The sequence below is a fragment of the Cygnus atratus genome, chromosome Z (genome assembly GCF_013377495.2).
Source record: "Cygnus atratus isolate AKBS03 ecotype Queensland, Australia chromosome Z, CAtr_DNAZoo_HiC_assembly, whole genome shotgun sequence".
Lineage (NCBI taxonomy): Eukaryota > Metazoa > Chordata > Aves > Anseriformes > Anatidae > Cygnus > Cygnus atratus.
The window spans coordinates 56913692-56928131 of NC_066396.1; the positions used below are offsets into that span (position 1 = coordinate 56913692).

The window sequence follows — 14440 nt, forward strand, 5'->3', positions numbered from 1 at the left end:
TTTCCAGCAAAAAGAAAAGTGGTCTCTTAAACACAGCATGACACTACTGCTGCTTACCATATGAAGACCAGCCATATGTCAGCTTTTAATGAGTCAAAGGAAGCTGGAGTCAGAAGAAAGGAGTCGATGGAGTTAACCACCCCAACTGACAGAAAACACTGAATTTTCAGTTGACGTAAGGAACTGAGGAGGAAAAAAACGTTAAGGTTATTGTGACTAAACCAGATTGGAAAGCCCCAGTTTGCACATCTTAGAGATGCAGAGGATCTGAAGGAAACAGCACAGCTGGCCCTAAAATGTTCATCCAAATGCTTCAAGCAATTTCACTGCTCCATTGCCAGTTCAGTCTTTACTGCTTGCACTTCAGCAACTTATCATTGCTGTTTCCTATTCACTTGAAAGATAAACAATGATAATAATCAAAACCCTTCTAAGGGGGAAGTCACATGTGCTTTTTCTTGTGTTTTTTGTTTGTTTGCTTTTTTTTTTTTTTTTAAGTTACACTGTTTGCATCTTACAAGTTCTCACACATTTCTGACAGGAAATTTCCACTCATCAAGTTCTCTCTCACATTGCAAAGCGATGAATACACCCTAAGCATTGGTTTTTCATTTTGCTTTCCTGCAATTCAAAATATCTATCTGTTCCTTCCAACACAAACATATTCCCACATTTAATCAAAAATAAGTGGAAGAAGAAAGTCAAGCACTGAAACCTCAAACTGTAGTTCAGTTCACACAGCTCACAGATGTGCTAGCATCAGTCCTATTCGGTAGGCTTCCTCAGGTAGATTCTTACCGTCTCAGACACATCTCTCCCCTTTGAAAGCACAACCCCTAATGCCACAGAAATTTCCCAATTTCTGTAAAAGGAAAACCTTCACATTGCTACAGAAAGTAGGAAGGACTTACGACATAAAATCTTGCAGAAGGTGGGTTCTCTCTCTTCCACGTGCCTGAAATCATTCTGACAGAAAGGAGGCAGAGCAAGCAGTCTTTTTCCCTTAGGCACAGGAATTACTAATTATTTTTCAAAAAGGTTGTCAGCAGTCAGAAGGTAACATCAGGTGGAAAAATCACTCTCCCACTAGAGCAATCATGACTGGCAAAGCAGCAACTTTGCTACAGTCTCTAGTAATTGATGATACCCACCATTCCCATCTCAATCACAGAAAGCCTAGCATTTTCTTCTAATGCTTGGTTAGCATCTCAAAAATGGGCTGCTGCCCTCCCAAAACAGCTGCTACACTCCCCAGTCTCTTCTGGCTGCAAAGTCCCAGAAACATCCTGCGGCATTAGAAACTCAGGGGAGCCTTGACATGCTCCCGTAGGGTCCTGATAAATGAAGCTTTTTCACTCACTGACTCTCACTGCGTCTGACCTGGACAAGAATTCATAGGATCTTTGCTGTTGACAGAAACTGGTCACTAACCTGAGCAAAAAACAGAGCCCATGGTCAACAGGGAAAACACCACAGAATAATAACAAAGTCTAACATTCCCACTAGCAGACAACTATGTCCAGACATACCATTAAGGAACGGTCCTTGCACAAAGCAAAACTCACTAACAAATATTTTCCATGTTTTAAAATAGTTGTTGTGGGTGTCAAGCTGATATAAGACATAAAGTGGCTGCAATCTACGGATGATTACAAGTTTTATGAAATGTCTTTAGGTTACATACTAATAGTTTCACAAATTATGTCTCCACTGCTAAGAAGTGATAACTCTTTATACATTATTCAAAAGATGCTAGCTTTTTTTTTTTTAAAAAAAGTTTCTCTCCTACCATTACTTGCTAAGGCGAACCTCACACCACAAGACTATCACTGCTCACGTTAACAGTTGCTATAATAGAATGTGAATCATCTTCATGGTCTACACAGTGCATGCAACGTACTTTGGAGGGCAGAACAGTTAGTTGAACCATGAGAGCACTCTAGGAGATTGCTCGCTACATTTGAAGTTAGTCCTGATAGGTCTGTAAGTATAAAAATATTTACAGCTAAGATGTTTCTCACTGCTGAGACAGGGAAGAAAGGTATATAGCAAATCTCCTGTTAAAGTGAAAGAAGAATGAACATTGTTTAGTCAGCATCTAGAATGGAACATATTTCACAAGGAAGGGGTTCCTCAAGTGAAATCACGCCAAAAGTTCCCTCCCTCACAGATGAATACCATAACTGAATATGCTACATAAGTTAGCAAAGAAAACAGGACTGGTTGGTACCCCTGATTCCATTCATACACTGTATTCCAAATTTTGTCCCTAACTCACATTAATCTAAAATCTTTTACTGGTTCAGTAGAAACACAGGCTCTCTACCCCATTAATGATGATCATTATTTCATCTCAAAATGAGACTAGCAGCATCTCTAAATAACTAAAGCTTTATGCTCTCTTGTTACTGAGAAAATCTTAAACTGATGGAACCTTTGCTGCTTAAACCAATGTTCAGGATATATGTTTTTCTTCTCTGAACTACTGAGACAAAAAGCATCCTTCACTGTACCATTTTTTAAAAACACCATGTAATCACATCATAGGCTTCTTCACAATACATTAATTATTTATAAAACAAAAGAACTTTCCCACCCTCCAACAGGAAGGAAAAAAATATTGATTTTGAAACTCATGTTTTTGGTAGACTGAGATGATACTCACGTAGGTACAGGCTTAAAAAAAATAAAATAAAATCTAAGTTGCTCTCCACTGTTTTGCCCCTTTTTCTGAGTAATATATTTTGCTTCCAAAACAGGTGAAAAATGAGCATAACCAAAGCTTCATTTTCTCTCTTAATTTTAATCCATAATCTGTTGTATTATTTTACTTGTTTGTTTGCCTTGAGCAGCAAGGTGTATTTGTTTTAAATGGTTCTGAAATAAGATACTTTTTTTAAAAAAAAAAAAGGAATGACTGAGAAGAATTATTATCTGTTTCTACTTACAGTCTCTCAGTGGATTCCAGATCAGTTTACTTCAAAAGTAAACCAGTGTGCTATTTTCCTCTAATTGTCAGAACTATAACATATGATTTGAAATTTCAACAGTGTTCTTCTGAAGTTCTCACTATTTCTCCAACTTAAACTGTCAGTTACATGCATATAATTTTTAAATATTGTTATTGGTATATGAAACGTGCATATCTTTCCCAGGCTACCTTTGGAGCAGAACTTAACCATTACCTCACGACCAATACAGGTTACACCAACCAGACGTTCTTGGGAAAAACTCCTGAGGCCTGGGAGTGTACTACAGCTGCATTTTAGGGTGACTGCCAGGAACCCCACCAGTAGGAACCCCAAGCGCCTGGGAAGCAGTGGGGTGTCCAAGGGTCCCTTAGTCCAGGGGATAGACACCACAGGGCACCATGGAGCTCTTGACAGACAGCTGAGGCACAGCTACAGGCTCCAGAGTACCAAGAGGAGCAAAATTCAGTGCCTATTCACCTTACTTTTTTCATCTCTGACGCTGTTCCTCTGCTGTCACAGTGGGGATGCACTTCTTCCACCATAGTACAAGACTTCCAGAATGGGGTGACAAGTATTCCACTTGCTCTTTTTACTACCCCTTTGCACATTAGTAATTTCTGTGCTAACCATATGTTCTACCTGTTTTAGAATTAGAACATAAACAGTAGTCATAAAAACAACAAAAACTTCAAGTTCTTCATTCAGAGAAGCCCTGCTTTTGTAAATGGAAACACTGCCTGCTTAAGGGTTTGGCTAAGATGTCATTAATTAAAATAAAAAATAAAAAATAAAAAATAAAAGAGTAGAAAGAGAAAAGACATAGAAACTACATCTTAATTAGATCAAATTCCTATTCAGCATCCTAATATTCCAAAAATCAAGTCTACTCTGCTAACCAATTGGAACTAAAAATGTCTCTTTTCTATCATGTCTCACTCCTAGCCCTTCACACTGCTGACCCCTGCCCCACACTTCTCCCACTGGCCACCTTACTGATCAAGACAAGGAAGGTATGATGACAACACTAGGAGGCTTCTGCTTTCTCTCCCCTCAGGCCTCAACATGGATAGACCCACTCTATTACGACGCATCAGAACTACCACTCTAATTCTTCTACTGTGTTCCTACCCTCAGCATAAGCCAAAGGCTCTTTCTTGCCTCTTTGACTCCAAGAAAAAGAAAACTGCATGAGATGTTGGTGTTGCCAGTGTCTGACCTTGTGACTTAGACCAGCTGCACATGGGGCTGAATTCACAGCACCTGATGTCCGAGCTCTGACTCCTACATCTAAGTCATCTACCTAAGCTCTCTTTTAGGGAAGAAAAATAGGTACTTTCAGACCACTCCCATCTGCCCTATTTTAGGATGAGAGAAAATCACGTCCTAAAAGTGCCAGTTTCTCACCACTAACTGCAAAAGAGCACACATAATGTAGACACTGTCCTCAAGGTCTGACTGACACAGCCAGATGAAAACATTTTATTCACTCGTATAAAGAATGACTTTACTTTGGAGTCCACTGTCATCTAGTTGCATTTAACATTGCACCCTAAGTAAGTACAGTTATAAAACATCCAACTCCAACAGTAAATCAAATGACTGTTTTCTAGACCACACAAATTATAGGCAACAGTAATACAAAATGAGCTGTGTGTTATTTAAGAAACTTACCTTATCTCCAGTACCAAAGAAGAATTGATTTTCCAACCTTCTACAGAATGCTGGAAGATAGCAGAGCCACCCTTTCGGATTATCTTATCAGAGCTATTGATCATTGATCTACTCAAACTCAGCTCACCATCTCTGCAATGCAATACAGATAAACACAGTTACGTTAAGATTAACTTTGGTTTTAAGTAATTTACTTCACAACCACCAGTGATATTTTCATTTATGCACAACAAAAAGAAGCAATTATCTCCCCTTCTTGCATATTCTGCTTGCTAGAGCAAATAAGCTGTACCTACAAGAAATCTGTGGGACATCTTTAACTAATATTTGTATATGCAATTTAAGAGCTTTAATATGTTTTTATTTGTAAAAAAACAGACCTGAAGAAAAACAAAAACAAAAACTATGTATAAGCTCCAAATTGTGAAACTGGACTGAATTTCAGCATGTATGCAGAGCAGATTCTGCACTTCTGCATTCCAAATTTCCAGTGTTAAACTAAGAATTAAGTGTTAACTTTCAATCCTTCCCCCAGCAATCAGTCGTGTTATATACAACAATTGCCAAGCAGTCTCCCTTTCCCTTCTGTTGATACTAAGGGACTTTAATGCATGGGATTCTGGAGTTTAATGACATAAAACCCACAAAATTACCCTATGATGCCATGAAACTTTTGAATGCACATAACCAAACAACCTCAATTGTCTTAATCTTCTCTTCACCAATCTCATCATACTCGTAAATTTTGCTAGTTACTTTAAAAAATAAAAAATGTAGCAAGCTGTGACTGATGACCACTGAACATCTGATGGAGTAGCAAAAATGTTACCAGTTACAAGATATTCAGCAATAGGGTCACACCGATGTAACAGAGACTCTAAAACACCACACGACCTAAGGTCTAAAATTTCTTTTTATCTCCATATATTTTCATTATCTTCCACACTGTTTCCATTTAGGCAACATTTAGCTGAGTTCAAAAACAGCTATTATGTATAGTTATATAAAATGTTTTGTATATAAATATATCAAATACACTAGATATAACATTCTACCATGTACAATGTCTTGTATTTGAGAAGGACTATGTATCTCAATAATACACAGAAATCTCTTTATCTGTTAAATAAGCAGTGTCTCAAATACCATCAATAATAAAAACTTCACTTTGCTTGCAAATAGAACTTCTGACCACCAACCATTCAACAATAAAATGTAACATAAAAGACGTGAGACTGTAAGCCATCTATGGAATTGCTGTTTTCATGTGGCCTTAAGTTCATAAAACAATTGGATCCTAGGCCTTAATGGGAGCTCCAGCTACATTACTGCAGTACATATCTGTACTAAGTATTAGTATTTAGCAAATTTAGCAGACCAAACCTGAACTATCCTTCAGTGGGACATTGATTAAGCTAACTTGGCAAAACTTGTAACAGGTGGTCATTTGTAAAAAACTGCTATGACTGCAAAAGCCCCTGTAACTAATAAACCAGTATTTTACACTTCATCAAAAACAGCCCAGCATCACTTGCAGTACTCTCCCTCCCTCATCCCCACTATGCCAACAAGCTGCAGCACTGACACTGTGCTGACTCATAGGTAAGAGTGCCACCTACTGAAAAACCTACCACTATAAGCAATTCTGTACGTACAAGATGTGTATGCAAATTTTCCTAATCACACTAACTTAATGGATGGGAGAATGATGCTGAATGCTCTAAATTCAATAATCAGAATGTAAGTATTATTATTATTGTTGTTGTTGTTGCTATCCTTTATTTTTCTGTTCATTAAAATTTTCCATAATGGCTGTGGATATATTTTCCTGCAGTGAGATAAAATGTTTACACCTAGAGAAAAATTACGAAAATACATCCCGGTAAAGTGCACAGTCTGGAGGTATTTCAGAGATGTCTCCTGTTTATGCTGCCTTAAACCTTATCCAGTAGACACTTAACAGAGATGTAGGTGACACAACGTAACAATAAATTACGTAGACAACACCTGAAGTACCACAGCATCTGAAATGTACTCACAATAACATGTGCAGTGAGCTATACATGTATGGTATGGTAACACAATGTTGAATTATGTTCTCATGAGCCAAAATAAGGTCCTAGGCACTTTGTGTTAAAGTTTTAGTATGAATACAAACATGTTCACTAACATGCTTTCCTCCTTTTTACGTATTAGTAGTTTCATTTAATTTTCAATTAAAATAATATTAAATAGACTAATGCATAAAAAGCTCAATTTACTCCAGAAAATTCTTCACTGTGTAAAAAGTTGTACAACAAATTTGGGCTTCTTTTTGTCTTCCACAAATCACAGCAAATCCTCTCTGGTGGATGTTAATGAAACAACCGCTGTAGAATGATGGCAACTTCTGGCAGACGGTCTCAACCCTGACTCTGAATTACCTTGCTTTGGTGACCAATCAGACCAATACAATAAGACACTCTCTTCTCCTGAATACAGCTCATTAAATATAAATAACTGATTTAAAGTTTTAAAAGCATATTCCATATCAGAATAAGTTAACACAGTTTAAAAAACGCTGCTTCCATATAATGCGTTTCATTACTTGTGTAACCTTTAAAAGGGCATTACTGACTAGTTGAAGAATGGCACGCTCTTGCAATTATTGTCCTTGCAATTTTTTCTGTGAAAACACTGCTGATTTAAGGTGTATCACTGTATACTCAGGAATCACACAACAATACATTTTAGAACACCTGGGATTTACCTGCGGTGTCATGAATAACCCCAAAATGGGACACCTTGAGCCTTCAGAGTTCTGTGCTACTGGTACTTCTGGAAGTAAAACATCCCATGGAAAACATCCCATTGTTTTCCCATGTGGCCAGTCAAAAATAACCAAGCATTCCAGTGAGCCCTTCCTTCGGGAGAAAGGCAAGCATAACATTGACAGCAGTGGGAGATGGTAGCAGTACACTTGCCTTTTGTTTTCTGCCTCCTAATGGTAAGGGATGGGACAATGGGCTGGGAAAAGAAACCATACTGCAACATCCTCAGCCAAAGTGAGCAGCACCGTTCTGCACAAGTCTTACCAAAGTAGGCATAATGCTAAATGTCTGGGCACAAGTACATTATGGCTCTGTCTTAAAGTGCTGTTAAACACATACATACCTATGACTAAATACACCTATTTTCTTTAATTTAATATTAAAGCATCAGCTCCCTTTAGTACCTTTTAAATCACATCAGATTAAATGTAGCATAAGATGTAGGGGGCTTCTTATGCAAATATGTACGGATTCTACTTAGTGACTAATTTCTGAATCATTTTAGCAACTACCTCTAGTTTGACAGGAAGGAGTAGGTACTAAGAAACATGGGTTAATGCTGATTCTCTCTCACAGATACATTCTCTCATGTATTTCTGTGCACCTACAAACCAAACATTTTACACGTTTGTACATCTTGCAAGTATGTGGATACCACAGCACCGCAGAAGAAACTGGGCTTCCACCCAAGCTGAAGAACAGGGAAAGTTACCAGCAAGTTATGAAAACCTTTAACACCAAGGGAAGCAAGCACCACACCAATAATTGTACACACAGAGAGGCACAACCAACCCGCTGCTCTGGGAGGCACTGGGCCATTGCCCCCCAGATGGGTCCAGCTGTGCCCACGCCCCCCTCCCCCACGGCTGTGCCTGCACAAGGAGCAGGGAAGAGGGACACACCTTCTGCTTTTATTTCTGAGGGCCGTGGTGACAAAGCGGTGGGGGGGGGGGGGCTGGAATAAGGAGGCTGGGGTTGTCCCAGCTTCTTCTCCTGGGCATTTACAACCTCTTTATTCCTCCTCCTCAAATTAAGGCAAGGGCTTACACCAAAGGACAAAAACCCGCGGTGAATGCATCTCCCCGCAGCACATTTGCACAAGCAAATGCAAAGCGTAAGACCCCTCCCCGCCTTTGCCAGGTTCACTATGCCGCCACAGAATTTATGCATCCTTCCTACGAAAACAAAAAAATCACATCTCCCAAAGAAGAAACACCCTTGGCTGATAATGCAACTTCTTCACAGGATAGCTGTAAGTTGGGAGAAAAGGGAGAAAACGCAGGCATGCACGTACGCAGACGCGATGAGGAACAAAGAAACAGAAAGCTGAGGTGCAAACAGAAAACGGCAAGGGACTTTTTGCCTTTTCTTTTCAGCCGAAGACGAGCAGGAGGCGGGGCAGGGGGGGGGGACAAAACCCAGGGTCTCGGCGCGGGCGCGGGGCTTCCAACAGAGGGGTCCCAGGAGCCGAGGGGATGCCCCCACGAGCGCCGAAGTTACGCGCGGCTCCCAGGCAAACTTCAGGGAGGGAGCCGCTCGCCTCGGGCGGGCTCCAAGGGGCTGCAAACGGGACCCGGCGGCCGCAGCCCCCCGCCCCCCCCCCCCCCCCCCACCTCCCCTCCCGGCCCTCGGGGAGCAGCCGTGGCCAAGTGAGCATCCTCCGGGCCGCCCCCCGGCCAGCTCGCCCCCGGCCCAGCGGCGGCAGCACCGCGGGGCAGTGGGGGGCGGCCGGGGAACGCCGGGGGAGGACCCGAGGCAGCGACACCGCCCCGCCGCCCCTCGGGGACCGCATTTACCCGGCGAGCGGTGCCTCCTGGCGCTCCTCGGTCCGCGCTATTTCTTTCGTCTTGTAGAAGATGAGGAGGAGACTTATGGTGCACACAGTCCACCTCTTCCTGACTGAACGCATGTCTTCTGCGAAGCGCGGTCCCCCTCCCCCTTTTTCCTTTGTTTGTCAGGGGTGTGCGGAAAACAACTCCACGCGCGGCACAATTTGACAAAAAGACTGCAATAATTTTTTTTTCAGAAAAATTAAAAAAAAAAAGGAAAATTAAAAAAAAAAAAAAAAAAGGACAAAAAGCAGGCGGGATCAGACGCCGGGGGTTGTCTGGCGTTTAGTTTATCTTTTCTTCCCCCCTTCCCTCCCTTGCCCGCCAGCCGGGCTGGCAGGCGGCGGCTCGCTCCCCTCGGCCCGGTGGGGACAAGTCCGTGTGCCGCCTCTCCGCTGCTCCTCCGGCTCCGGCTCCGGCTCCGGCTCCGCTGCGGCCCCGCTACGATCGCGGCGGCGGCCCGGGGGCGACGCTGGCGCCTCCCTCCCCGCGGCGGGGCGGTGGCGGCGGGCGGAGCGCGGCCAATGGGCGCCGCACGGGGGCGGGCACCCAGCGCCGCCGGCGGGACACGGCCGGGGTGCACTCACAGCATGGACCCTACACCTCAGACTCCACACCCCGGACCCCGGACCCCAGACCCCAGACTCAGACCCTGGACCCCGGCTCCCGGAGGTGCCGCCGCGGGGTGGGGACCTGGGGGGGTCTCGGCTCACGGGGAGCACCCCTCGGGACCGGGCCGGCTGCCCGCCCGCATCCCCCCCCCCCTCCCCCCGTAGCTCCCCTGTATTTGGGGAGGGGGCGACTTTCCGCCCTGGAGCGCGTTGCACCCCGTCCGCCGCTGTGTTTCGGAAAGTTTCCGCACAACGCCGCCGCCGCCCGCGATGCAATCGCAAAGAAACTGCACGCTTCCTTTTCTCCTGAGGATGGGGGTTTTGTGTTCTGCTGCTGGTTTGCTGTGGGTTTCTTTTTTTTTTCCCCCTCTTTTTAGCCCTCTCCCCCGATGCACGCGGGAGGTTTTTCCCAGCCTCGCAGCACCGGAGCAGGCTGCGGCGGGGGCAGGAGGCGACGGGAGGCGAGTGGCAGCGGCCGTGGAGGCTGGTCCCGGAGCCTGGTCCCCCGCGACCCGGCGACCCTTTTCATCCACCGTACACATTGTCGTGACTTGCCAACTTCTGCTGGGACGATTTCCCTGAAAGTCACCTCCTCAAAAAAAAAAAAAAAAAAAAAAAGCACACTTTAAAATGCATAATGGAACATGAAAGAGAAATCGTGAGCTATATCCACTTTTCTCAATATCATATCGCCCTTTTCAAAGTGACTGGACTGTCCTGCACCATCCTTATTCGGTGTGACAGGGATCTGCCTACAGCCCTTAAGTCTGCATTTACGGAGCAAGCTTCAATACCAACATCACTCTTCTCCCACGGGGATCCAGGAAGGTTTTGTGACAAATCTAGTGTGACCCTTCTCCTCTTAACTTAAGGGAGCTACCCACGTGTGGGATGACAGAACCTTCCCTGTGTCTATTTAGTCTGATATGCTGTCTCCAGAACTGTTTAGGATCAGATATTTCACAGCAAGATGCAGGCAAATTTGGAGATTAGTAGGGATTTTTCTTACCCAAGAGAATATTCACTCACAGGCATTTAAAGTGAAGAAAGGTTTTGAGAAGTCGTTGAGAATGTCAGGGATGCTAGTAGTTTTGATGCCTTAAAAATCAATTTTCTTTAGTAGGAAAGGTTTAATTCAGCTTCAGTGGAAAGGAAACTTTGCAATTTCCTTTCACACAAGCCAGATGAAGCTATGTTTTCTGTGCTCTTCTCTGCTGCAGCTCTGATAACCTAGTCTCAGAAAGTGACCTCAATAGCGTCAGTAGCAAAAGGAGAAAAACCCTTTCTGTCTTTTAGTAGTGTGAACTTCAAATTTCTCTTGGTATGATTTGCATTAGACAATTTCTTCTAGAAAAACAAATTGATTCAATGCAAAATCCTATCTTGACACAGTTGCAAAAACCGTATCATTTGTTAGGCATGAAAGAGGGTTACATCAGTCCTGTCAGTCCTGTTGAACACCTGTAATACTCTTTTTCATACTTTACATTATTTTTGCATTGTTTTTGTAGTTAGATAGGCTCATCAGCAACAGATACCACAATGCATACAGAGGATCCCAAATTCTCCCATCTTCAATGGTGGTTTTACTCAGTGGCAGTTTTTTTGCCACCAATGGCAGCTTACAATATCACCATTAGCCACAGCCATTCTTGGTTTTGTGCCAGGCCATGTGCATATTCAGAAAGTAATGTGACTTCTGCTTCCACGCCTTCAGCTGCACTTTCTGCCCCCTTAAGGTTAAGACCCAGCTCCCCTGATATGGACTGATCTTCATCCCACACAAAGGTTGGCCGACTTGCATCCAAGAGGCTTTAGAACTAATGGGGGTGGGTGCCATGAGGAAAACCTCTGATCAGCAGTGCACTTTTCTGTCTGTGCTTCACCTGCTTGCAACGAGTCTTCCTAAAACCCACCTCCACCATCTGAAGAGGTCAAAAAGGTTGACTTCAGACTGACTCTACGTCCAGGGAGCTACAACAGTCTCACCCAGGAAAGTGGACTGTTTTTTTATTGTGGTTTTGGTGTGTTCTTTGTTGTTGTTGTTGTTGTTATATTATTTATTTATTTAGTTAGTTAGTTAGTTATATGTGGTTTTAAATACCATCAAGAGTATGTAATCCTCCCAGCACTCCTGAGGAACCTGTCTAATATTCTGGCCCTGAACCATCAAGTATACAAAATTTTTATTCACTTATTAAAAGGTAAATCAATCTGTTTACACTTTAGTGAGAATAGATACTGAGAAAAAAACTTTCACAGAATAACAGAATGGTTGGGGTCAGAAGGGACCTCTGAAAATCATCTAGTCCAACTCCCCTACTGACCAGGATCACCTGGAACACATTGCGTGGGATGGCATCCAGGCAGGTTTTGAATATCTCCAGAGAAGCAGACTTCACAGCCTCTGTTGGCAACCTGTTCCAGTGCTATGTCACCCTCACAGTAAAGAAATGTCCCCTCATATTCAGCCGGAACCTCCTGTGCTTCAGTTTGTGCCTGTTGCGTCTTGTCCTCTCACTTGACACAACTGAAAAGAATCTGGTTCCATCCTCTTGACACCCTCCCTCCAGATATTTATTGATGAGAACTTCCATCAGTCTTTCCCAAAGCACACTTTAATAATGAGTTCTGTAAGTATGCTGAATAACTTTTTGATACAAGTGCTAAGGGAGATGACAAGGAAGGATGCCCTCCTTGCTCTGATTGTAAACACAGTTGGTTGTTTGTAAACATAGTTGAATTCATGATTGGTAGCTGTCTTGGCCACAGTGATCATGGAACTGTCGAGTTTAAAGTCTTTGACTGAGAAAATTGTCAACAGAGCTGCTGGGTTTTGGGAGAACAGACTGTAGGTTGCTCAAGAATCTAGTAAGGCCCCCTAAGTGTATTGTGGTCTGTAAATGCTGATCACTTTTTAAGAGCCATGTTTTAAGAGCACAGGAGCAGGCAATTCCATTGTGTAAGAAGTCAAGCAAATGGGGCAGAAGGCCAGTTGTCTGAACAGGGATCTCATCCTGGAATGCTGGGTGGAAAAGTGTATTGGGTTTATGTGGCAAGGCTTTGGTACTGGGAGGCTGCAGGGGTGGCCTCTGTGAGAAGAATCCAGAAGCTGCCCCATGTTAGATAAGGGCCAGTTGCAGCCAGTTCCAACAGGGACCCGTCGCTGCCTAGAACCGAGCCAATAAGCAATGTTGTTTGTGCATCTGTGGAAGCAGATTTAAGAAAGGGAAACAAACAAACAAGCAAACAAAAACTGCTGCACAACAGTAGCTGGGAAGTGAGAGAAGTGAGACCCAGCTTTGCAGACACCCAGGTCAGTGGAGAAGGAGGGCAGGAGGGGCTACAGGCATGCAGCACAAGTTCCCCTGCGGTCTGTGCAGGGAGAGGCCCCTGGTGGAGCAGGCTGTCCCCCTGCAGCCCACGGGTCCCACATGGAGCAGATCTCCACGCTGCAGCCCCCCCGTGGAGAAGCCCCTGGTGGAGCAGGTGGATGTGGCCTGGAGGAGGCTGCAGCCCATGGAGAGCCCCCGCAGGAGCAGGCCCCGGGCCGGAGCTGCAGCCCGTGGAGAGGAGCCCACGCAGGAGCAGGGGGTCTGGGGGGGAGCTGCCGCCCACCCGTGGGGGACCCGTGCTGGAGCAGTTTGCTCCTGGGGGATGGATGGATCCCGTGGTACGGAGCCATGTGGGAGCAGTTCTTGAAGAGCTGCTGCCTGTGGGCAGCCCCCGCAGGCTCAGTTCGGGAAGGACGGCATCCCGTGGGAGGGATCCCACGTGGAGCAGGGGCAGAGAGTGACCATGAAGGAGTGGCGGAGGTGAAGCATTAGGGACTGACTGCAAGCCCTGTTCCCCCATTCCCCTGTGCTGCTTGGGGGAAGGATTTGGAAGAGGGTGGATGGGGGGAAGGTGTTTTTAGTTTCTTTCCTTTGTTTCCCGCTTCTCTAGCTTGTTAGTAATAGGCAATAAATTATGTAAATCTTGCTATGCTGAGTCTGTTTTGCCCATGACAATAATTGTTGAATGATCTCCCTGTCCTTATCTCAACCCTTGAGCTCTTTTCATTCTACCTTCTCCCCCTTTCTCTTTGAAGGGAGGGAGTGAAATAGCGGTTGTGGTGGAGCTTGGCTGCCCATCTGAGTAAAACCACAACAAACAGGAAAGTGTATGAACTTTGGAAACAAGATCAGGCTGCACAGGAGGACTACAAAGATGCTGTTGACCATTGCAGGGAGAAAATTTATGAGGCCAAAGCTCAATGAGAGTTGAAGCTGGCCAGTACCATGGGGACAACAAAAAGGGCTTTTTTTAAAGTATGTTAACGGTGAAAGGAGCACCAGAGATAACATTGGTCTGTTATTTGATGAGGTTGGTCATCTCACAAACAGGGATATAGACAAAGCAGAGATGTTTAATTCCTTCTTCACCTCTGTTTTTAACATCTATGATGGGCCCTGGGATCCCCAGAGCCCGGAGTTGGAGGACTGTGACCGCAGGAACAGTAAGCTCCCAGCCAACTCTGAACTTGTATGGGATTTGCTGCTCCAGCT

General features: G+C 44.3%; 2 protein-coding genes across 2 annotated transcripts in view; one reads left to right on the forward strand and one right to left on the reverse strand.

Annotated features, from left to right (window-relative positions):
- Nucleotides 1–9771, reverse strand: part of ST8SIA4 (ST8 alpha-N-acetyl-neuraminide alpha-2,8-sialyltransferase 4) — a 58135-nt gene extending 48364 nt beyond the window's left edge. The window contains exons 1-2 of the mRNA XM_035570955.2: nt 9250–9771; nt 4644–4775 (exon numbers count right to left, since the gene is read on the reverse strand). Of these exons, the coding sequence (XP_035426848.1) occupies nt 4644–4775; nt 9250–9362 (245 nt within the window). The 5' untranslated portion in view covers nt 9363–9771. The remainder of the gene's footprint in view (nt 1–4643; nt 4776–9249) is intronic.
- LOC126913658 (uncharacterized) lies at nt 9361–10475 on the forward strand. The gene is made up of 3 exons (XM_050716541.1): nt 9361–9402; nt 9611–9954; nt 10271–10475. The coding sequence occupies exons 1-3, from the start codon at nt 9361–9363 to the stop codon at nt 10473–10475; spliced, it is 591 nt and encodes a 196-aa protein (XP_050572498.1).
- The last annotated feature ends 3965 nt before the right edge of the window (nt 10476–14440 follow it).

Bases quoted from the DNA above. Each gene is read 5' to 3' on its own strand.
- LOC126913658 (XM_050716541.1), top strand. From the start codon at position 9,361: ATGTCTTCTGCGAAGCGCGGTCCCCCTCCCCCTTTTTCCTTT. The intron at 9,403-9,610 runs GTTTGTCAGGGG...CTTGCCCGCCAG, and splicing joins CCCCTCCCCCTTTTTCCTTT to CCGGGCTGGCAGGCGGCGGC. The intron at 9,955-10,270 runs GTGCCGCCGCGG...CCCTCTTTTTAG, and splicing joins CTGGACCCCGGCTCCCGGAG to CCCTCTCCCCCGATGCACGC.